This window comes from Python bivittatus, unplaced genomic scaffold (genome assembly GCF_059951505.1).
Source record: "Python bivittatus isolate LINGU-HERP-01145 unplaced genomic scaffold, Pbiv_v1 ctg000020_np1212, whole genome shotgun sequence".
Taxonomy (NCBI): Eukaryota; Metazoa; Chordata; class Lepidosauria; order Squamata; family Pythonidae; genus Python; species Python bivittatus.
The window spans coordinates 54,897,532-54,923,163 of NW_028277030.1; the positions used below are offsets into that span (position 1 = coordinate 54,897,532).

A 25,632-nucleotide genomic window follows, 5' to 3' on the forward strand; every position below is an offset into this window, starting at 1 on the left:
AACAGTGGAATCTTCTTTAAACAACGGAGCTGTTTACACATGCAGCACTATTTCAATTAAATTACACTGATCCTGGAGAAATGTAGAGTTTAAAAAAGTACACAAAGCTGGTTTCAGTTATGTGGGAGAGGCTCAGTTTAAAAATGATAACTTATCCTTTCCATTTGGACTGAGGGAAAATAATTAAAACGTTGAGATACATCTACCTGTCTATCTTCAATACTGTTTTAAAAATGTTTCCTAAAGTTGAATGTAAAACATGTCATAAAAAAAGAAAAAGAAAATTATGTATCTTATCAAATGACTGTGACCAAAAAAAAAAAAAAATCAAATCCCCAGAACAACAAATAGTTAGCAAATTTCCAATCTCTCTGTTCCATATTCCAGTGTTTCTCAACCTCAGCAACTTTAAACTGTGTGGACTTCAACTCCCAGAATTCCCCAGCCAGCACCAAAGGTTGGGAAACACTGCTCTATTCTCTACTTGCATATGGGTTATACTCTGAGCACAGCAAGTGGCGTTCACTGGTCGGAGGCAGTAATTTTAGAATTCCTCAGCAAAGAGGTAGCTGAGCCAAAAAGGTAACTGAGCACACACTGATATGCCGCAGTCTCTGTACTGACTCCCTGCAGCCTTTGGGGCTTTACTTTTATATACTGCAAGATAACTTCCTTTCTCTATCTCACAACTGACATCTTTGGTTCGCATATATATGGGGCAGGTTTCCTACTGCCACAGTAGGTCACGAGGCTCACATGGGATGAATCCTCTGCCCAGATATGATAGAGGTTTACATGTACGTTCTTTTCCAGGAGCCTATTCAGTTGTGCACTTATCCAACAGTGCAGAAATACATCCCACTGTCATACAGACTTGTATTTCACTGTTCTCATGCTTATAGACTATCTAATATATATTCTACATTTTTTGAAAACAGCATTCCAGCCATACTTCCAGTAGTCAGTGTGTTCTTCTATTTTCTTTTGTTTGTCCTAAACTATACTTTCCCTTTTATTTTTATTTTTTTTGGGGGTGTTTGCCACTCTTGTTAGTTAGCTATTATCCCATTTATTGCCTGCTCAGAAATCTATGTATAGCAGCAATCTTAATGACAAAAAATGGGTAGCATGTGATGAGGAATGTGGTTAGTTTTTTTTTCAATGTATTCTACTGCTACTTTTGTATTGTATCAATGAAGTAGATTTAGGCACAAAAGACTAAGGAGCTGAGCAAGCAATTCTGCATTCCACTAAGTATTAAAGTTTGTTGTAGGATGCTCTGGCATCCACAAAGCTAGGCAGAAACTGACAGCAATTTATTCATATTGAATCAAGAACAGCAAAGATGTTAGCCTGTGTGCCACATTATGCCCAAGGCCAATACACCAAATACTCTTTCCCTATTGTATGCTTTCTCACCCATCGTATTTATTCATTGCATCTTTATCCTGGTGTGTAATTTAAGAGAGGGATATTTGTGTAAAAATCAAATCCATGGTAGGGCTGGGTTCTTCCGTTTGTTGCTTGGAAATCTACTCAATTTTTACATTCATTAACTAAGTGCAGAATGTATAGATCCTTGACACTTCAATGAAAACGGAAATTGCAGCAATACTCAGTGGGGCAAACAGTAATTTTATCAACCATATGTACTGTATACCAGAAGCAAATAAACTAAGATCCTTGTTTTGGAATTACTAGTTCTGAATAAGCAGTGATCACAAAAACAGGGTTAAATGGTGCTTAGGTGTCAAAAATCCAACCTATTATTATTCTCTGGGGAAGGAGGAGGTTTCTTCCTTTTAATAAAAAGTGCCCTTTGCTTTCTTTCCTTTTATTCTATATTTTCCATGTTTAACTTACATTTTGTAGGATTAGGTGGAACCAGCAGAGTGACCCTGTACAGAGAGGAATCTACTGTACAAACCATTGCTCAACCACAAGAATGGAGAACAGCAATAAAACCCTTACAGGAACACCAATCTGAAGTGGGAAACACTTCAACAAAGATGGGTTCTTGTTGGATTTATTATTCAATAGTGGTACTGATTTGGAATATGTGGCAGGGAGATCAAAGTGCAGAATAATGAAGAAAGGAGAAATGGAGCAAGGCTGAACCAAGACTTTGCCAACTGTTAGTCACCCAGAGTCAATGTAGTGAGATGGGTAGCCATATAAACGGAACAACAACTCTAGAGTAGGCACCCTGTAAGCATTCCATTTGTAAGGCAGAACTTTATTTTGACATAGAACAGACTCAATTCTTTAACACTGCTGTTATTTTTTAGTTTCTACTATTTTCATGGAGGATTAATTAAGTCAAAAGAAATTCAAATCCTGAATTTTAATCAGGTTTTATTTTAAGTTTTGATAAAGCCTTTAAATTCATTTCAGGTGAAAGGCAGCACAGAAGTTTAGGAAAATGAAATTAAATTAGAATTTCCTACTGCACATTTATTTTTATTATGGAAGATGCTTTAACAAAGATCAACCTAGCCATTAAACCACATTAGGCAGCTTCAGATGAAACAGATGATAAATTCAGGAAATAGTTATATTCCTGCATATTTTATTTAAGCACAGCAACAGAGAATGAAATACAGTTTTCCACAAGAGAATTGTCTTTCGTTGATTCTATCAGTTAGGATGATATGTAAATTTTAATTAAAGTATAGCAATTTAAGTTTATTACATAACCTGTAGGTTCCTTATGTATTTTGAAAATACACATTATTTGTCATAGGACCTAGTTTCTCGTCTGTAACTGAAGTTCTTCATGCGTTCATCTGTGAATTTACATACAAATTATGCATTGTTGCAAAGCTGAATCCAAATCTTTTGCTGGTTATAGAATTCCTGGCAGGAACCAAGTCCTGCAGACCTATCAAACATAACTAGGAACAGCTCACATTAAACCTGAGTCCCTGAGAGTAACACAGCAAAGTACATAAGGAACCTACAGGTCACATGACTCCACACACATTAAGGGGGCAGGTTGTGTGAATTCACAGGTGTCCACTGAAGATAGATCTGTAGTCATAAGATAACCAAGAAAGGATTGTTATTCCAAAAATTGTGACTGGGAGAGGAACTCGAGTTGTAGTTTTGAGTGAAAGGAAAGCTCAAGTCCTGGGATAGCTCAATAGCTCAGTGAAGGAAAGCTGCAAATATTGCTCTCTTCTAGAACGTGCACAGGTCTGAAGGAAGTTCAGTTGCCCTGCCATTTCATAATAAAACTTCCTCTTCCATTTAGCCAAATGTTGGGAAGATAGATGCAATCCTTTAGATAGACTTTGGAAGGTCAAAAATAGGTCCTGGACCCTTTGGGATGAAGCTGGAACAGACAAGAGCTCTTTGGACATCACAAGAATGAAGTAATCTCTCAACTAGCTTTGAGGGACTAGCAAACAATGGTAAGCAATATAAAGCCCTGAACCAGGCATAGAGACCAGTTCTCGAAGAAAAGAGGTATTTGGATGAAGTACTATTTTATTCCTATGAAAAACAGTGAAGGGAGAATCCCTACAAAAGGAACATAACTGATGAGTCAACGTTACAGCTACTAAAAATGCCATCTTTCATGACAGTTGGTGAATAAGAATGATAGCCACTGACTCAAAAGGCTTTATCATCAACATGGAGAGTATGAAAGATAGACTCTAGGCATGGACCAATAGAATTACTGGCAGATACAGGCAAGCAAGGCTTTTCATGAAGTGCTTTTCCAGTTAATTAGAAAAAAGGGGGATACAATCCCTTGAAGGGTAGAAGGAAAACATGGTGGCAAGGTGTACTCTTATGGAAAACAGCACCAAACCATGCTGTTTCAAGTATAAAAGGAATGCCAAAATATGATGAACTTGATATTGCAGGTGATGGTTATTTCTTCATGTGGAAATTCCCCAAAGATTGTCTACTTAACAGCATAAGAAGTCCTTATGGATAGCTTTTGAGAAACCCAGAGGACCTCTCCTACCTTGATTTTAAGCTGAGATCGAATAAAGTCCTCCAAGCTGTAAGATGGAGTGAATCAAGAATTGAGTGTTAGAACTGCTCCTGCTGATTAAACTATCAGGATAGTTCAGGAGACAGTAGTATTTCTTGTGACTGAGATGCAGCAGAGGAATGAACTATAGTTGTGAAACAAATCACAGGGTGAATCACGCAGTTCCCCACTGATTTTGCTTGTTGGAAGCTAGCTGGGAAGGTTGCAAATGATGATCACATGACCCCTGGATGCTGCAATTGTTGTAAATATATGCCAGTTGCCAAGCACCCAAATTTGATCATGTGACCGCGGGGACACTGTGATGGTCATAAGTACAAGGACTGGTTGCAAGTCACTTTTTAAAGCATCGTCGTAACTTTGGTTGCTAAACGAATGGTCGTAAGTCCAGGACTACCTATAGAAGAGTTTCTTCCAATAGAACAGAAAGGTGCAGCTTTAGAGACTGGGGATTTATTTTGCCTTTTCTGCAGAAGCTTGGGGATTGAAGGTGTTCTGAGATGGAAAAATATTGATTTTGGGTGGCTCCAGTGGGATCCGATGAGGGCCCTAGCTGGAAGATGTAGTCTTTATTCAAAAAACCTCCACAATGTGATGCCTGGACAATGTGAAAACCTGTTCTCACAAATGTGGTAAAATTATTCCACCATATGTCCCTTGTAGTTGGCAATGCAAAGAGAAAGCACCCTAAAGAATACAGCTTATGATTTCAATCTTCCTGCCTTTCTTATCCATGGGCATGGAATGTTGTTAATGGTAGAAACCTGATGGTGAATTGAAAGGTGTATGTTTAAATAAGAATCAGTAGCTCTCCTCTCTGACTCTACAAAAAATCTCCATGCCACAAGAGGTCATGCCACAATAGTCAGAGGTTCTTGTTTTCTTCAGGAATTTAGGGAACTTGGGAATTAGGACTGGAGAAGTAATGGGATCTTGCGTATCTTGCACTTGAACTGGGTTCACCACATTCTGTTGTGGTTGTTGAACTTCCAGACTAAAAGATCTACCATTCAGCAAATCTGCTCCCTTTAAGAACAGAGCCTTTCAAAAAGAGAGCTAGATGTCTCATTCCAATCGTTGGGCAACGAGATAGAATGAGAAGCTCAGGGGATGTGAAAGATGCAGTCTAACCTGACTATGAAGGAGATGAAGATCTTTGAAGGAGGGGCTATGCAAGGTTAGAGCTTAGATGTAAGGCCTGCCTTGAAGGGGTACGAAGGGCAGAAATATCCTGGAGATGAAAAAGCTACAGCATAAAAATTTGCCACTTGGGGCTTGTCTTGGAAAACAATTATAGTTAGGTAGAAAATTCTGTTTAGAAGAGAAAGATAATATAGAGCTGACAGCCAGTATGCATAGCTGTCTGCATCACCATGCTGTGAGCTGCCCCAAGAATTATGTCCCAGCTGGGACTGTGATAAGATTGATTGTGCAAAGCTCAGTGCTGGAAGAGAGTAAAGCTGCAGTTACTGTGCTAGAAGAGAGTAAAGCACCCTTGGGGTGCCACAGCAAACTCACAGGGGCACCATGGGCTATTTTAAATTTTTGAGAAAAACACAGCGATATTCAAAATCTGTTAGTCACCATGCAAACTACTAGCTTGCGGTTGTTATAGCTTTGGCCTATAGGTGCACTGTGAAAAAAATTACTGAGACACTAAGGATGGTGTGAACCGAGAAATTTGGGGAACGTCTGGAGTAAAGGTTGGCACATAGAACCCATGGCAATTCTGAAGAGCAGGGAGGTCATGAGGATACTAACTTTGAATCCAACAAACTGAAATGAAGGTGGATGAGAGTTTTGAATCTCTACCTACAAAATTGAGTTCTGAGTCTGAGAAGGAGCTACATAAGACTGGATGATCCAGATCAGTGATGCCAAACAATGACAGAACTGATGGTACTAGTGATGGAGAAGGCAACAAGAGAAGGACTTGAAACTGTTGGAGCTGTTATTGGAGAGATCACTCATCATTTATCATTTCTCTTCTTTTTATTGGGATTGAGTGGGGTAGGGCTTTCAGAAGGTTTTGGCTGTTTCTCAAGCAAACTTCTGTGCCAATGGCATTGTGGCCATGGCCATCCTACAGGCGATGGGGAATCTAAGCTTGCTTGAGAAGAAGTGACAGTGTTCCAAGGATGTGGGAATTTGTGAGATGTGGTAGAAACACTGAAGGAAGACAAAAAAAACTACAATAGCTTTGGAGGCCACCACTCTCAGAATTCACTTGCAATTGGAACCAAAGATTGTTAGTAGGCTATTAATGCTTACCTAAGGCAGAAAAAAAGAATGTCTCTACCCAGTAGGGAAGGTCTGCATCTTCAGTGTTGGCATTTGTGGAATGGGGCTTTTAAGACCTTACGATCAAGGCCAGAAAGCTTGTAAGAGGGACTATAATGCCTTGTCTGCAATTTTTCAGAGAGGGAAAAAACCCCCAAAGATAGAAAAGATATTGAGACAGAAAAATTCCTACAAGAATTCTGTAAACTCTAGAAGGTTCAAAATGGTCTCTCTGCAGATGCACAATCCATGTGTGTGAATCAGAGACACCACAATGAAGAACATATTTCAAATGTATCTCTGAGGCATATTTACTGTTAGCCTGTTCTAAATTTTGTTGTTCCAGATAATCAATCCACACATCCTGATCAGTTATATCTTGAATTATGAGAAAATCTGTGGGAAGGAGCAAAATAGGAACAGAACAGCATGGGGAAATCTCAAATATTCTGCTGACTGAATAAGCTATAATAATGCAGAATTGATTTGCAGTTTGCTCAGTAAGGGCCAGTTCAAACAAAATTCTTGAATTCTAGAATTCTGAGGGAACAAAGGTTCATTGAGGAAACAGAGCTTTTTCGTTTTATATGTGGCAGTTATCCATTACATTTTAAAGATGGTAATTTATTTTATGAAATATTTTACAAAATAAGGGAATCTGCTCACAGACATGATAGAATTGTCCAATAATTGATTCTGTAAAAAAACAAAAATATGATTTCATAAACTTAAAAACATGCCAAATTCAAATCCATTTCTAAGATCATGCCCAATTTTTTAAAGTACAAATAAAATTTAAAATTATTTCATCCAACTAAATTGGCGTTCCTTGGAGGGTTATGGCCCATTTTGTCACAACATCCAATATTGTGTAAATAACTTAGAACTGAAAGCACATTTTCAAGAATTCTGTTCAATGGCAACAGTTGTTCACAGTAACTTTCTGCTGAACTTTTAGCCCCATAAGGTTAGCATTCAGGAAGCTCAGCTGCTATCTAACAAACTTAATTAATCAAAAAGTCATTTCCGAGCAGTAACTATGAGTAAAAGTGCTTCAAGTATGCTAGCAAGCCTACAAGTTAATCAAAATGCTAATGCAGTACAAATTAAAGTTGTGATTAACATTTCACAGTAGCTGCTTAAGTGAATTGATCACACAAATGGGTTAAGCATTAGTCATTTCCTCCAGCACCAACTGGGAAAAAGGTTTGTCATGAGTTTAGGAGGAAGGAGTAAATTGTACTTCAGGAGAACCATATCATCAAACTGTCACCAAATATATTACCATGCAACAGTTCTTATGGCTACCTGGAGTGTTCAAAAACAAACATGTAAAAATCACTAGCATTGAAAATGAATTCTCCATTTGAGGGCAGGTAGAAAGTATTCAACTAGTACCTATAAGGTTGTTTCTTTTTTATTTTTCTTTATTTATTGTATTTATATCCTGCTGTAATCAACATAGGCATGTTAATTTATGCTTATGCTACACTGAAAAATATTTATATTTATCTCCCTTTTAAAAAAATATGAACCCCACCTAGTATATCCACTCATGAAAATATTTGGAAATATTTGTGATGCCAGTATCTTCCTCATCATCACTATCCCCACGATATGCCAATGTATCAGAACAAATATATTTGAATAAAGTAGGAGTTCCCATTTCTTGCCAGTTTTCCCAAGACCTTTGTGCCACACTGCAGGTTGCATAGGTGGTTCCTCCAAATCTGGGGGCAACTTTTCTGAAGGTAATTGTCAAAATGAGCTTGACTGAATAGCTGGAATGTCAATAGCTAGGCCCAGCTCTATCCTGAACAAATGAAAAGTGCATTTTGCTTGAACAATTCTGCATTTAGGTAAAAGTCATTCTAAAAACAACTATGGGACCTACAAAGCACCCAAACCATTGTTGTAAATGTGTTTATTCTGTAGTACATCAGCATTTATTTTATTTTATTTACTTTTAATTAAAAGTATTTAAAATAATAAAGACAAGCAGAAAAGTGAACCTGACTGGTAACAAGGGAGATAACAACAAACAGAATCATGTCTTTGGCTACCATACTGTTCACCCTTGAACTAGTTGTAGTACTTTACAAATCTACCCCTAAAGAAGGGAAAGAAAAGGATAAAATGTGTGCTTTAAAGAAAGGAGAAGTTAGTAATTTTTAGACTATCATTAGGGGAGAAGTATGTAATCTTTTAAACAATCATTTTATGTGAGAAACACAACATATAACCCAGCCTTCTCCAACATGGACATCCTCTAGAGGGATATACCAATTCCCAGATTTCTCAGCAACGGCTCTGCTAGTTGGAGAAATTTTGCAAGCTGAAGTCCGCATATGTGGAAGGTGTCCAAATTAAGAAAGAATGTGTAAACATTTCCAACAAATGAAAGATTTAAAATAAGACCATTACAACTGCATGTTCAAAATAATATGAATCTGAAAATTTCCTGAAATGACTAGCTACCCAAAAGGTGCTTTGTATAAAGTGAATGGAGCCACTGACAGTAGGAGACATTTTTGTTGAGTTCTATAAACTCTATCCTGCCTAAAATTAACCACAGATTCCCCAGTATTTCTCAAAACTACAAGGACTGACTCTTTCATGTAACTCAGATGCATGTCATATGATGGAATGTATCTACGAAGAGGAGGGTAATGTGAGAGGTCAAGGCTATCAGGAAGGAGGGGGTGGTTTCCAGGAAGGGAAAGGAGACAAAAGACAATACAGTCGGCAGGGGGAGTGTGGGAAGCGAAAGAAGTTCAGATAGCCATTCCCTAGAATCACCCAGGGTATATCCACTTATTGCAGTAGTATAGATTTGGTCTGGCAACATTCTGTCTATAAGATATAAGTAAATAAAGGAACATTATTCAACTGGACTGTTTCACCATTGTTCTTGGGCTGGGCCTGACACATAAGCACCAACCATCAGGAATCATCGCTTACCAACTTCGTTCAGTGACTGTTCGAAGTTATGACAGCACTGAAAAAGGAGATTTATGACCAGTTCTTGAACTTGCAGCTGTTGCAGCATCCCTGTGGTCACGTGATTGCAATTCAGGTGCTTGGCAACTGGCATGCATTTATGACGGTTGCAGTATCCTGCAGTTACGTAATTGCCATTTGCGACCTTCACAGCCAGCTTCCAACAAGCAAAGTCAATAGGGAAGCTGGCAGGAAGTCTCAAGTCGCAGTCATGTGGTGTCATGTTTAATGACTGTGGTGATTCACTTAACCACTGCAGCTGGAACTGATATTGTAAGCTGGGCACAGTCATGTGGTGTTTCACTTTACAACCCTGTTGCTTAGTGATGGAATTGCCAGTCCCAACTGTGGTCGGTAAATGAGGACTATCTGTAATATTTCAACACATTGCTTACAACTGTCATGCTAGTAAAAGAAGCATTCAACACTGCAGAATCCTGACACTTGGGAGTGGAATACTGGAAAGGAAGGTTTTTCAATAACAATCATGCCAATACAGTATCCAACAATGGAGACTTCTGTACTAGAGGAAGAAAATTAGTTTTTTGGCCTTGTAAAAAGCTATTTGAATAAAGTGGCTGGGCTATGTTTTTGACAATTTAATGTAGTAAAATTAAAATATATTTAGAGATAAAGGAGTTGTGGGATGTCAGATGATCTATACGCTAGAGCTGTGCAGATAATAACAGACTTCAAAATTTCTGTGAGCCTTGGTAGGATGAACAGGATGAGTTTAATAGGCAAGCACAGGTTGCCCCAGCTAAGCCAAGCTCTGTTGTACAAAACACCATGCTACACTGTAGGTCTGTTTGCTAGTATTATATCCACATTTCTTATTTAGCCCAACACAACAACATGTACAGTGGTGCTTAAAAGTTTGTGAACCCTTTTGAATGTTCAACATTTCTGCATAAATATGACCTAAAACACAATCTGTTCTCCACATGAGGAATGGCACAAAATCCTGACCTTAATTCTATAGAAATGTTGTGGCAGGACCTGAAGTGGGCAGTTCATGTGAGGAAACCACCAACATCCCTGAGTTGAAGCTGTTCTGTAAGGAGGAATGGGCTAAAATTCCTCCAAGTTGATGTGCAGGACTGATCAACAGCTATCGGAAATGTTTAGCTGCAATTACTGCTGCCCAAGGGAGGCACACCAGTTACAGAAAGCAAAGGTTCACACACTTTTGCCACACAGAATATGTAGCTTTGGATCATTTCCCTCAATAAATAAATGAACAAGTATAATTTTTTGACTCATTTGATTAAGTGGATTCTCTTTATCTAGTTTTAGGACTTGTTTGGAGAACAGATCATGTTTTAGGTCATATTTATGCAGAAATAGTGAACATTCAATAGGGTTCACAAACTTTTAAGCACCACTATATGAAGCTACAATTATGAGATAAGGGCAGCTTCTTATTTTGATATAACACATTCAGGTAGAAATATGTATCCCATACCAGTCAACAAAATACCAGAAAGAGACAGTTATTATTACTATTATTTGAAGTCCATGCATATGACAATAGGAGCAGAATAACTATTTTCATGTACAAGCGCCCTTCAGAACTAAGAGAGTTGCTTTTCCTCAAGCAGAAAGCCCAACTAAATATTTGTGTGTGCAAACAGATGGAAGGATCTGACATAAAAAACAGATATAGCAATGCAAGATATGGATATTTCCCTCACTAAGTGCAGAACAAAATGTGGTCATAACTCTTCTCTCAAAGTATAGGTACACCACTGAGATGTGCTTAACATATACAGGGTAAACACTTCTCAAAAGATTAAGGCTGAATATCAGGGCAGCCTTAGGTTATGGAAGTACTGAAATATTTTATCAACATTTCTAGTAAAGTGGAGTCTCGTGGATAATTTAAACACAAGGCAGACAACTAATTTTCCATAAGCCCCCCAAAACTTGGATATGTCATCAGGCCTGGGGGTTCCAAGGGAATGGTGAGTTGTTGAGATGGCTCCATTGCTGTTAATATCTGTTGCCTACTCCTTGCCTTTTAATCATAATATTAATATTTTTTACTTGTTAACTGTTTTTATATTACTATTTTTTAGTTTTTTATTATACGCTGCCCAGAGTCACATTTTGTGAGATGGGCGGCCATATAAATATGACTAAATAAATAAATAAAAATAAACTATCAAATTATTCTGGAAAAGAAGCAATAATCCTCTGAATGGAAAATATAATGTATTACTATTTTAGATCACTGTTTTAATCAATATATATTCAATAAAGTGTTCCAGATGGCAGGATGACAGCTATTTGAAGACCCCATGGTAAAGATTAGAAAGGAAAGAAAACAAAAGTTTTTCACATATCACTTAAATTAAAATAGGGACAAATTAGAATCATATGTACTCTACTAATAAAGAACGTGCTGTCTTAAAGTACCTAGAAGTAACTTTCAAGCATTTTAAAATACCTTATTTAACTACTGATTTGTATATACTCAGTGGTAGTATTTAGAACCCAGTATTAATGAAATTCAGTCTTATTCTCAAGCAGAGAATGAGATAGAAAAGGCTTCTGTTAAAAAAACAAAAAAAAAACAAAAAATAGTACCTTCCATTTTATTGCCAGGGCTATGTCCAGTGCTACATGAGACTTTTACTCATGCAGCAGAAACTTCCCCATTATCCTCTGACTTAAAGCTCCAATACACTTCCAGGGAATGTGTAGAGAGCAGTAGAATCTGAACTCCACTGGTAGATGGAGACAGATAGAAATTACAACCCTATGTATATACCAGTCCCAACATAAATATATAAACATAACACTGTCTTATTTGTATATATGCTACTTTCTCTGTGCAAAAAGGCATTTGTTATAGATTATGTCAAACAAAGCCTGAGAAAAATTGCTTCTGTTTTGGGAATTTGCTTGACCAGTGTTAGGTGGAACTGTGATTAGCTTACTGAACTGAAATGCCACAACTGATACTATCTTATCAACTGTGATAGTAAAGAAATTCATAATAAATAAACATGATGATCCTGGATTTAAAAAATGGATAGAGCTTCATCAAATTCCTATTTAACTTTTGACCTTTTATGAAAATCATTTTATATGTTGGCCAGAAACAGTGTGAAACTGCAATACTGTGGTAATGTATGAAATGTATACACACTAAAATGATTTTTAGTGATTATTGGATTGTAGCCATTATCTGAAGGAGTATTTTATCTGAAGAAGTATTTTGGGGGCGTTTATAAACTTGTATGTATATTCCCAAAATACTGTAGTTCAATCCAATTTATTTTAATTGAATAAAATAGGCAAGATATTTTGTTAATAAGGCCAATCTACCCCATATGACTGATGTGAGGATGCATGACATAAGGACTGTGAGACTTTATACATTAAAAATGTGCAATTACATTATGATATAATCACTATGAACAATCCAGGCATATTTTCAAATCTAGATTCTGGCAGCCATAATACCAAACTAGACCATTAAGGATAAAAAAAAAAATTAACTGTACCTGACATATTCTGATTGACTGGTCTAACACTGTCTTGGTGTCAGTGACATAATCTGGACACGGTAGCACTGCACGTTCAAAGTGGGCTTGCAACAGAAGATGACATTTGGTGTGTGAGCTGTCAAAAGAATGTGGATTGACTTCAATGGGCAGATGTTTGGCCAGTTCACTGTTCATTTGATCTTCATTGTGCCGCACTGGGAGGTCTGTGTATTCTTCAGCATCCTCAAAAAAAAAAAAAAAGAGAGAGAGAGAGAGAGAGAGAGAGAGAGAGAACATTAGTGTAAAAAAATGGAAAGAACTGGGATGTAGACAACTATGAGCTTGCTTTGGCAAATTTTACTCAAGAGCTACTAGAGCCCCCAGTAAAGCCACTTACCAGAAATGGGGACCTCTGCAGCTACAAAGGGCTGCAGTTGGAAGCACAAATTGGAAAAAGTTACCCAAGTGCCCCTAAAGCTTTCAGATTTATTGCTAATCCATAAGCACAAGTAGCACTTGGGGAAGGCTGGATTGCATTTACAATCTAGTAATGTTTTTTGGCAAAAATTCAAATGCTTTTCAGAACAAAATGGTCTCTCAGTTGTATATTTGGCCAATTCCAGATTAATTAAAATTAATTGTGTGGAAGCTGTATATGAGAATTAATTTAATAAGTCTTATTGTGTGCACATGGTTACTATACAATAAAATATTGCTTTTAAATGATAAAGCCCAAAGGCAAGAGGATAAAAAATTTGGAATAATAATTTAGAAAACTCTAGAAATAAAATCTTAGCAACTTCTAAAAATGTCATGTTCTTTGAACAGTGTTCTTTTTAAAAAAGACAGACTGCAGACAACTGCTACCTAATCCTTGATGTCTCTTCCAGATCTTTTGTGAAAACTGTGGTCATTTATTTTCTGAACCAAAAGGTCAGTGCCATCTTAAGCCCTATAGAATTCTGCATGTTTGTTTCACTCTTATTTAAGCCACATCTCTTAAAAATATTTTAAGGAATATTTATTTACCAAGGAGATTTTTTTGGCCTGGTAGCTACAGCCATGAGATAGACTAAGGGGTGGGATCAGCAGAATGGCTGCAGTTTAGCAGGTATTTCTGGAAAACAGGAAAAAACTCTTTCTTCTCCCCCTTAAACAACCTATTTTATTTACTTCCAAAAGACTCCTCTGGTTTCAAACAATTTGCCTACTTCATTTCCGATGTGTGTGAGATGGATGATTGTAAGTGAAGTTCATTTTCTTATCTGCATCATGTAAGTAATTAAAGGAAATTGAGAATGAGTACTGGAGCTTTTATGCATCTGGGAACGAAGCTGAATGTAGGGCACCAAGGTCAGCATAGTCCATTATATTTTTATGTGACAGGCTGGTCTGTCTGCCCTGTCCCTGTTTGTTTAGCATCGGCAGGACAGGCTACTAACTGCAAATCTGTGCTTCTGATTTGCCCAGCTGTCCTTGAATAAAGACATCTTCCACTGCAAATGTTAAATGGCAGTGATTGACAACTCTATGATGAACTCAGCTTGTAACCCCTGCTACTGTTTTCAGATTGTACGAAGACAGACAGAATAAAGAAACATCCTTCATAATCAAATCAAAGAGGCCTTGCTGTTCACTATTTTCTGTGTTCATTTCCCTTTCCAGCATAAACCTCACTCTGCCCTGCAAGTTCCATAGATTACACAATGCCAATTTATGTAAAACAAAAAGAAAAGCCCTGCAGCACCACTTTAAAAAGCTGTTCAAAATCAGAGAAGGGGAATCATCAGTAAGAACATTACTGAATGCCAAATGAACTGTTCCTTCATTTACCTTAAGTGCCAGTATGAAGCTGAATGAATTCGGAAATCCAACAAAAGCTGATTGTAAATGTTAATCTGCTGATATATAAGGTGCCAAATCACACAGATTTGGAAGCTTTCTGACAGCAGTATACAATTCCCTTACAGGGTTTCCTTTTGGTCAAAAGGAAACGACGAGGAAGAAAAATTAAGCAGCAGAAAAAAAGTATTTAAGAGTCCCCAGTAGTCTTTGGTTATCCTGGTGAAAATATTTATTCTGATTCCTCTCAACCCTTTCCCCTCCCTTCTTTTACAAACTGAAAGAATATTATACTGGGATTTAGTAACCAAACAGCATTTCAAAAATATACTGTGTGGCACTTCTTGGAAAGACAGTTACCTGTAACATCAGGCCATAAAATCTATTATTCCTTTTCAAAATAATCAAGAATGAAGATAACCCTGGTAACATGAAATACATCATGTAGCCTTAAGGTACAGTTGAATCTGTCTGTATCTCAGTGATCATCCTACATTTGAAATTGGTGTAGTGGTTGAGGCATCAGGCTAGAAACTGGGAGACCGTGAGTTCTAGTCCCACCTAGGCACAAAGCATGCTGGGTGACCTTGGACCAGTCACTCACTCTCAGCCCTGGGAAGGAGGCAAGGGCAAACCACTTCTGAAAAACCTTGCCAAGAAAACTGCAGGGAGTTGTCCAGGCAGTCTCCGAGAATTGGACACGATTGAATGGATTAAAAAAAAAAAAAGTCAGTTCTTAACTCAGGATTTTCATAACTACACGTTTTGCTTATTTAAATCTATTCAGGTCTCCCAAAGTGATATTTAATGATTTCTAGGCTATCACAAGATGGTCCTTTTAAACTTCTATAGAATTCTATTTCAAAATACAGCACTTTGCACTTTTATTTATTCATTTATTCACCCTTTTGCCTAACAATCAACTCCAAATCCAAAGCTTTCACTAAAGTCCAAGAAAATGTATGTTCTCAGTTTTCTCTTGCCTTATCTAATAGTTCAAAGCCAATGGGTCCAAAGAGCTGAAATAATGAAACAGATTTGTTTTGTTCAGGAGATGTTTGTACCATTACTAAAACAATGACTACAAGGGACACTGTACTGCTCCTGAATAAAATGTAAAGGCCTACCCTGAAATCTCTAACTGATTCTGAATTACTACCAACCATATGTTAACCAGAATATTTTCAGCCACATAAAATATAATGTGAAAATTTACAAAAGCAGATACACCGATGGGTAGAATCCAAAAGTCTGAAAATACATGGTTTACTACCAGAAGAACTTGGGAAAATAATAGCTTGAAATTATAGTAGTATTACTGTTCAGTTCATATTATTTGTAAGCTCTTCTTTATTTCAACAAGGCTCTTCTCTTATCCAAATTATGTTAAGCATAAAATTACTTTACTCCAATGTAGATTTATACTGTATACTAGTTCCTAGGTATATTCAGAAACAAGTATACTGTATTTCAGGAACATATTTTATAGCAATTTAAGGCTGCAATCACTAAGTCCTCTGTACGACAAGACTAACGTCCAGCTAGCCTGCATAATATTATGCAGCACAATCACAGTCTGATGCAAAATAACTAAGGACCGAGTGCCATTAAAGTCAGTAGTAGTCCTAAGCAAATATACTTTAGACCAAGTTGTGAGACGCGGAATAGCTTGAACGATGCAGGTGACAAAAGAAAGCCTTATTTATGTTAAAACGTAAGTTCAACCATGAGAAATAGCAAAGCCTTTAAAGTTAATGAGTTGTAGACTTCTCAGGCCAAACTGATTAATTTGTAACACTAAGAGTCTTAAACTAAACCAAACCAAACCAAACCAAATCAGCCTCTCATATTCCCTGAGCTTGTAAATGCAACTATTCTTTTTATCAACACTACATTGGGAAGCTTGTTTAATGTGGAATTTGAGGCACTTCCAAGAGATTATGTAATTTTAGCATCACAGCTTGTTTTTTCTGACAATATAGAAAATGTGATGAACGTACATATGGGAGCAGCAATCATTTTCTTATACACATTTTTTCTCATCCATACCATCTTTCATTTCATCAGTCCACTAAGTATCTTTTGTCATTAGCATACTTCCAAACTTCTGTGGTACTCTGTAATGTAATTCTTTTCACTTGGTCCAAGTGGTTTCTCTGTCCTCCCATATACACTTTTCATTCATTCTATTGAAATATTAATCTATCTTCTAATACGTTTTCATAGAGAACTTCATTGCACTTTCTTTTCCTGCATTCTATTTTAGTCCAACAGAGCTCAGTGCTCTCTCCCATGTTATTTAACATCTACATGAACTGTTCAAAGAATTTATCCATCAGGTTGGAGTGAAGTATCATCAATACACCTAGCTATACATCACTACTGTAGGTAATATAGGAGATGCTTTGGAAGTCCTGAACAGGTGTCTGGAGGCTGTGAGGATCTGGATGGGGCAAAGCAAGCTCAGATTAAATCTTACTAAGACAAAGATGCTATTTGTTCCTAAAACACAGCAATCTGAGTGCATTGGTCCTGGTAATTACTCTGGATGGGCTCATGCTTTCCCAATAACAACAACAACCGAGGCCAACGGTTATGATTTAAAATTTAGGTGTTCTCTTGAATTCTAGGTTGCTGCTGAAGCAGCAACTGGAAATTTTGGATAGGGGTGTTTTCACCTAGCTTTGGCTAGTGTGTCAGTTGTGGCCCTACATGGATCACAATGACTTGGCAACAATAACTTACATCTTGATCACCACTCAGCCGGACTACTGTAATACAATGTATGTGGGGCTGCCTCAGAGATGACCTGGAAGCTACAATGGCTGTAAAGTTTGGCAGCGAGATTACCAGTGGGTCAGTCTTGCCAATGTAGAATAATACCAATTTTAATGTTACTTCATTGACTACCAGTAAACTTCCAGGCCCAGGTCAAAGTGCTATTTATGACCCTTAAAACCATAAATGGCACATTTACATCAGCCAATGCCTTGTCAGAACTGAATCTGGATAGGTCATCCAGAGGGGGTTTGTTGGAGGTCCCCTCTTTGTGAGGTTCATGGGATATGGACCAAATGGCAGGCCTTCTCTATTGTAGCCCCCTCCTTCTGGAACAACCTTTTTCCAGAGGTCTGGGCAGTGCTAATATTATTCTGTTTTAGAAAACGTTAAACACAGTGTTGTTCCAATCAGCCTTCAGCTGCGGCTGATTATAGATGGGCATCAGAGATTTTGCTGTTGTGTTATTATTCTGTCCCCCCCCCCGCCCCCCCATTCTAGTCTACTGTTGTTTCTATTTTGGCTTTAATTCTATTTTAAACTAGTCACCCAGAATCCTTTGGGATTGGGGTAGATTATAAATTCAGTGCAATAAACACATAAATAAAACAGGTTTTAGAAATATAGAAAACAGAATGTTTGAAGAAGGATTTTAAAAGCACCATGGGAATCTGAACAAACAGGAACAGTAAACAAATAGCTTTATAAACAATGTTGTGTAATCAAAACTGTTTAGCACCCATTGGCAACACTTATATATGATGGAAAGACGTCTATAACAATTAAACAACCCCTTAGATAAAGTCACCTAAATAGCCTGTGTTCAGATTCCCAACACTGTGAATAAAAATGTGCAGATAGATAGATAGATAGATAGATAGATAGATAGATAGATAGATAGATAGATAGATATTCCTGCCTTCTATTTTCCCCACAAGAACAAACCTGTGAGTTGGGCTGGGCTGAAAAAGAGTGACTGGCCCAAAGTCACCCAGCCGGCCTTTATGCCTAAGGGACGACTAGAACTCACAGTCTCCTGGTTTCTGCCACCTTAGTCTAGACACCATACTGGCTCTGATATTATATATCTCATCTCATCTCATCTCATCTCATCTCATCTCATCTCATCTCATCTCATCTCATCTCATCTCATCTCATCTCATCTCATCTCATCTCAATATTATGGGGATGATAGAGGAAACTGTTATGGGGAGATAATGTAGGAAGGCTCACTTCCACCAGTATGAAGGCACCCACCTGAATCATCACCCCACAATTACTGTTCTGTTAAAGACATCTTTTTTAGTTTTTCAACCTGTAACAGTCTATGAAGCATCTTAAGGGGAAAAAAAACTCAGAACAATATCAAGTAAATTATTTAAAACTATGTTAAAAGCACCCACGTATATTTAATATACTTTTAAGCATAACAAAACACATTATCATAAACATAAGACATTCACATGTGCATCTCAATGCTCCTCCATCTCGTCTTCTAAAGATAAGTGGATACAAAAGTATTTGCTCAAACATATGCTATGGTCTACTGCAGTGTTGTCCAAACTTGGCCACTTTAAGATGAGTGGACTTCAACTCCCAGAATTCCCCAGCCAGCCATGGGAGTTGAAGTCCACTCATCTTAAAGTGGCCAAGTTTGGACAACACTGGTCTACTGCTACCAAAACTGCTACCTCAGAACACCTGTTTTCTATAGTTTGTGAAAAAGTCAGACTATCAGTGTTAGAATGTGTTTGTTTTATACCTCCAATATGCCAATAATTTTTTAGCCCTCTTGACAATACAGCATTCAAGTTACTATCAAATTCATTTGGGTGGAGGTAGAATAGAAAAAAAGAACCTGAAATTATTGTAACCTAGAGATAGGAGAGAAGTCCATTTATCCTTGTTATCGAGCCAACCCTCATCTTGTCCTCTGATTAAGGAAAACATGGGGAAAAAGAAATCAATACAGAAGCTATGAAGGCTGTACTAAGAAAAAGGTCTGCTACAGTCTTCTGTTCAGTTCTTTATCAGAAAATAAAATGCAGAAACATTTAAAATGTTTCTTTACTAAGATATGAACAAAATATAACCCCACTGCTCTAGGAATCCAAAGAAAAGGCAACACCTGCTAAGAAACACACTAAGGCTAGTGAAATATTTGCCCTACACTGATTTACTTTTAAGCACTTGTTTTCTAAAGTATTTGCTCAACTTTTAAGACCCACTTTTTATAGCCACAGGATTAAACACATGCATTTTTTTATTTTGCTTCTTTCACTAAGACATTTAAACTATGTGTGTATATAATTCAACTGTTGGATAGCTTATTAAGTATAAGCCTAATGTACGAGCCAGCCCTCCCAACCAATATCGACTAGCAAACAGATGGAATTAAGCCAGCCTCAGATTTATAAACAGCAAACCAAGCATAAGGAAATGCCTCTGTTAGAGTGGTACCTAACAATATTGTTGTAGTTAAATTTACTTTTGTGTTACTTACTTATTCTTATCCAACTTTCTATTTCAAGAAATTTATTTCTAACCCACAAGATTTGCTTTGCGGTGCCAGATTTATAGGATATGTCTTTTTTTTAAGTTTTATAAATGCAAATGAATTTTTATTTGTTCTGGCAGATACACAAACACACTGAGGACAGCCTTCAGTTGAGGACAAACACAGGTGATATACAGTAGTTTGAAGGGACAAATGAGAATGTCATGCGTTTTCTCCTGCTTTGAATACATATGGCAAAGTTCTGTTTGTACCTTCAGGGTGACTTAAGGGTTGGTTTTTGTTTATTTATTTATTTACTTTTGGGCCTGATCAGTTGAAGTATATGCACCAATTCATCTGACTGCCTATCAAGCATTACAGTTTGAGTCCACTTCTCCCTTCCAAGCATGTCAGGGAAACAGTCCTGCATTATCTGGAAGTAACACTTCTCTGACCCCCTATTTTAAATCTCCATTACTTCCAGTGACTTATCAAATGGCTAGGGAAATAACATATTCGGTGCAGGACATTCTTTTATTATTTTCTTCCAATGTGAAGTAGGGCAAAGGAGAATGTGTACAGCTGACAAAATAACGTATCAACACATCTTTTAAATCTGAATCCTCACCTTTTTCTTCTCGAAAAGTGTATGAGATTCATTCCTATTTCATGGCTATAGACAGTTTGCAAACATCCAATAAAATTCAAACTAATGATCACTTAAGATCCAGCAAATTAAAAATGTAAACAAACCACAAAGTATTAAGTCTTTTTTTTAAGTCTAAAAATCCAAGGTTAGTATAAGTTTTTTAACCTCCTCCCTAAACTATAAAAAGGAACTGCCAGGCCTCAATTCCAGTTATGTTATTTCAGGTCCAGGTTACCTGAAGGACCGTCTCATCCTCATTACATCAAGCCATCCCACCCGGTCAGGCAGAGAGGGCATGTTGCGGACCCCGTCAGTGAGAGAATGTTGGCTGGCGGGGCTCAGGAGGAGAGCCTTCTCTGCTGTTGCCCCCGCTCTCTGGAATATTCTCCCCCCAGAGGTATGATAGGCCCCTACCCTCCCAGCTTTCCAAAAAGGTTTAAAGACCTGGCTCTGCCAGTGTGCATGGGGCGATGTGGGTTCTAACCGTTCTTGGGGGTGGTTAGTGGTCTGACAACGCTCTCTTGAATTATTCCCCAATTTTCCATCTTGTTTGGAAGCTATTTATTATTAGGTCTGTTTTATATTGTATTTTAACAAATTTTATTTTTGCTGTAAACTGCCCAGAGTCATTTCAACGAGATGGGCGGTGACAAATCTGATAAATAAATAAATAATCTAGACCCTGTTGCAGAAGAAGCAGAATTAGCTGTTGATGTTAAGCATATCCATAGTGAGACCAGCAAAAACTGACACATTAACAACCTAAGAATTTAGGGTAAAATATAGAGGAGAAGGTCTGCAGGTAATTTGGGCACAAAACAGGTAAGACTTTGAATATGATAGTGTGCAATTAGAGAGATGCCAAATCTCTTTCCTCCAGGAACGGTACAATAGGTTTATAGAATAAATCTTATAAAAGGCCATACTACCTACTGATATTATGTTACTAAGTTGGATTCAGGAGGACACCACGCTATGAAGATAACAATTAAGGAAAAGTGCACGCCTGTCCCGATCAGGTATATTTCCTTGATGTTCAACCCTTGGAATCAATAACATCTTGATTTTGTACAAATTCAGCTCCAGCGTTTTCCAATATCCAGTCCTTTACAAACTGAAGGGATATGAAAACTCTGCAGATATCTAAGTCTTGTACAAAGCTTATACAAAGGAAAATACAGCCGAGCAGCATCAGAGAACTGACTGCAATTAGCTCCAAATTCATACATGGATTATTTTAAATAGTAATTTTATTAAAAAATTACAATTACAAAGATAAAAACTAACTAAAACAAAAAGAAAAAATAGAAAATGCAGAAAAGCAGAAAATAGAATACAAAAGAAAAAAAATAATATAGTAAAGAGAAAGAAAAGAAAAAATATAAAGAAACGATTTCCCCCTTCATCACAACAAATGTAAACAAATTTAGTAACTTATCACCTTCTCTTAAAATACAACAAATGATCTCTTCTTCCCAAATCCCATCTCTTATCTAGAAACAAATCCTTAAAGCCTCATCGTTTCAGGATTTGTTTCTAGATAAGTCTTACTTGTTCTTACCTGTCTTTTGATAAGCAAAAGTCCATTAAGGGTTACCGGAGATAATAACATATCTATTTTAATCTTGATCAAATAAACCAACTTTATATTCCTTCCTTTTACTTTTAGTAATCTTGATCTTTAGTCCCTTCACATAATATCCTAGAACTTAATTTCTTTTCATTTTTTCTTTGTCCCCTCTCACAAAATTCTTCAAAGCTTTAACAATCCTCTTTTGTAAATCCAATATAGGAAAATTATCCAGGTCACTCTCTTGGTTTGTCATTTGTATATCTCTTTTAATTATTAAGACATCAGCTGGTTTCTTTTGTATGTCCAGTGTAGCATCTTTTTCCATATCATTCTTGTAGCCTGTCATTTTTATATTCACTTTCAGATCACTCTTAATCTTGTCAGATAAAACTTGTTCTTCTTTCGTAACATCTTTTAAACACAGTCTATCTATAGACACAGAGACTCTTAGAATTAACTTCTGGGTCCATTGTTCAAAAATATCCTTCAATATATCCAATGTTAAAATATTTTGCTTCCTTCTGTATTATTAAGTCAAATTTAAGGGTTCTTCTCCTTTAATTGTAATCTTTAGTTCCTTCTGCTTCTTCTAGTGCCCAACCTTCAAAGTTTCATGCTATCATGTTTTTTTTTTTTTAAAGAGAAGTAAAAACAAAAGCATTTTCTATGGGAAGGATTCTTATAATTAATTACAAAATCTTATTTCAAATCCATCTGGACCCTTAGTCCATATGCAAATTTCCAAAATCAAAGTTCTAATCACCCTTTTGCTGTTTATTCCAAAAGATTTTTTTTAAGTCCTTAAACTTGTATTTAAAACTTCTTTTGCTAAGAATTGAAGGAAACTCACCCAGTGCTGTAAAATCTGTTGATCCAAAGGTTTCTAATAGTTGAAAAGCAGTTAACAAGCAATTTCCAAAAGTGATTAGAAAAGAAAGTATGCGAACCCAGTGTCCTTTTGATGACACTGACTGTGGTTTGAGCAAGATGGCCATTTCCTCACCTCCCAGAGCTCTAAACCACTGTCTTGCAGTCTCCTTGTGAGCAGGAACTGTATGGAGCATTTGTGGGTGATCTTAAGTCTTCTCCTTGTCTGGAGAGGAATTATGAAGAGCCAGTCTACTTCTGGGAAAGAAATGGCAAACTGAAGAAGACTCCGCTAAAAGCGGAGCCAACAACTATGGCAGAAGTAACACAGACTCTTACAGGACCCCAAGAATAATTTTGATGGGGCCAAGTATAAGTTTTTCAATGCCACTGACAGTGTCCAGAGATACTGGAGCAGGACTATCACAAAATAATGTTCCCAACCTGCAGTTCTCGCAAGTATTTCAAAATGACATTGTGGCCAAGAGTATCAAAAGCCACTCTCCCAGTACCAGATGTTCATCAATGAGACAAAGACTATCTCTGTGCCAAAGCCTGGTCCCAAGATAGACTCAAAAGGATCTATGTTTTCCACAATCTGTTTTCCACTGAATGCTAGAACTCAGGGCCTTTTCCACAAGTGAAACTGGAAACTGGATGATAGTTGTCAAAATGGTTGGCTCCTTTAAGGTGGTGAAAAACTCTGCCTTTCCTAGAGAGGTGTTAATAATCTCAGAAACCATTGGCAGGAGGAAGTCATTGGAAGCTCTTATAAATCAGAGCTTCCAATGGAAAATGCAAGAAATGGGTTAAGAGGTGCAAGACCTTCATCTACTTCCATAAGGGAAGAACAGTGAAACTGATAAAGATATGTGATGGAAAAATAATAAAGCTGCAAACTTCCCCCCTCCTTCCCCCTGACTCTCTTTCTGCTCCCCCTTGCCTCTCCTGCAGCAAACTCTTCTCCCCATTTCCCTCTGCCCTTTCTTGCCCCCTCCCACTTGCACATGTAAAACAGGACCAGTCCCAGGCATGACCCCAAAATGACCATGTTCTGGCTGCTGAAATAGCCCTCTTAACGCTATCACACTAAAACAGTGAGACAGCCATCGCCTGTCTGCTTAAGGATTTGTCCAGGGGGCAGCCTCAGTGAGGAAGCCTTTGTTGACCAGGTGAGAAACAGCAGGAATTCCATTCTTATTAAGCTGGCATGCCTGCTTTTCTTAATAGTCCATTCTCCTTGACAATGGATTCCTTCACTTGGCTGCCTTGTTACAAAGCATGGTTTTTGTTTCACCATAGAAAAACACCTGTCCCCTGTTTAACACCTATCCAAAACTTGTCTGCCAATCAGATCCCAAGGATTTCCTGCCTCTCAACCCCAAAGTGTATAAGAATCTCTGCCTTTCTATTGTTCGGGGTCCCTCTTTCTTGGAAAGCAGGCACCTAATGATCATTGCAATAAACATGGTTTTTCTCCTCAGTGTGGTTCTCCTTTCTTTGACAAAAACTCCACAACAGACAGATGTTCAGATTTTATATGGATCCACTAAGATATGGTACTGCTCAAAATGACCCCATGTTCTACCCAAGCCTGAACAATTTTATCTGCAAAGAATCATGCAAAATAATCAATGGATCTTTGAGAGTTCTAAAGCACCAGTTGCTCATCTGGTTTATGGCTCTAAAAACCTCCATTAGTCAGTTTTCTACAGACATAACCAAAGAGGAAAATGTTGATTTTTTTCCTTCTGAGCTATCACAGCATGAGCCTCCTTTATCATGTCATACCTGGTCTTACATTTCATTGTCTACAATTGTTCCATGTACCATTGACACTCACAGTCTCTGACATAAGCAAGGGTTGCTTAGGAGCCATTATGAAATACCCGTATTTCCCAATGTGCCATTTTTTTTTACTAGATCAGTAGTAGAACAACTACTCAGATTCAGAAAACCATCCCTCAGAGCTTGAATTCAACTTAATCTATTGGGAATGCTGCTCTGTTACTCTGGAATCTTGTTGCCACCAGCATCCCCTTCCCCACATTATAGGTAGATGCTGAGAAGAAGATAGTAAATAGTAAAGGAAATGAAAACCTGCTGTATTGTCTATTTCCCATCTGCATTATTTTCCTGGGCCTGGACCTGAAAGGAAATGCTGTCTTACAACAGCAAGGCTGCCACTGAAGCTGTGATTCCAAAGGGCAAGGAATACGAACTGTGGGTTGTATTAGGCACTACTTCTAAGAGGGGAGAGGAGGAAATGGAAAATAGTCTTGGATTATACACTGAAGTAATAACCAGCAAGAGGCAGTATGGTAGGAGGGTTTACTTGGCTGTTGCAGAGAGAAAATGGCAAGCTGTTGATTGGCCTCCTTTCTTGCATACTGCAGTCTAACCAAAGAATTAAGATGATGGTAAAAATAACTCCATCAACTTAAAATGGTGCTCTAATGCCATATAAAGTTGCTGGTAAAACATCCATTATCCAAGATTTAATTCTGGATGAAAGAGCTGAACTGGCATGAGTTTATCTCTGTACACTAGGCTACTCCATGATACAACATCCTGGGATTGGAGAAAGGGGAACTGAAGCAGCCATGACCTAGAGAAACTCCACCTTGCTGATCAGATAATCCATCT

At 37.6% G+C, this 25,632-nt stretch overlaps 1 protein-coding gene across 1 annotated transcript in view; it reads right to left on the minus strand.

The window, feature by feature from the left end:
* ASCC3 (activating signal cointegrator 1 complex subunit 3) overlaps nucleotides 1-25,632 on the minus strand; it is a 234,016-nt gene that overhangs the window by 11,316 nt on the left and 197,068 nt on the right. Inside the window, exon 37 of the mRNA XM_007421586.4 lies at nucleotides 12,799-13,023. Coding sequence (XP_007421648.2) covers nucleotides 12,799-13,023 — 225 coding nt within the window. The remainder of the gene's footprint in view (nucleotides 1-12,798; nucleotides 13,024-25,632) is intronic.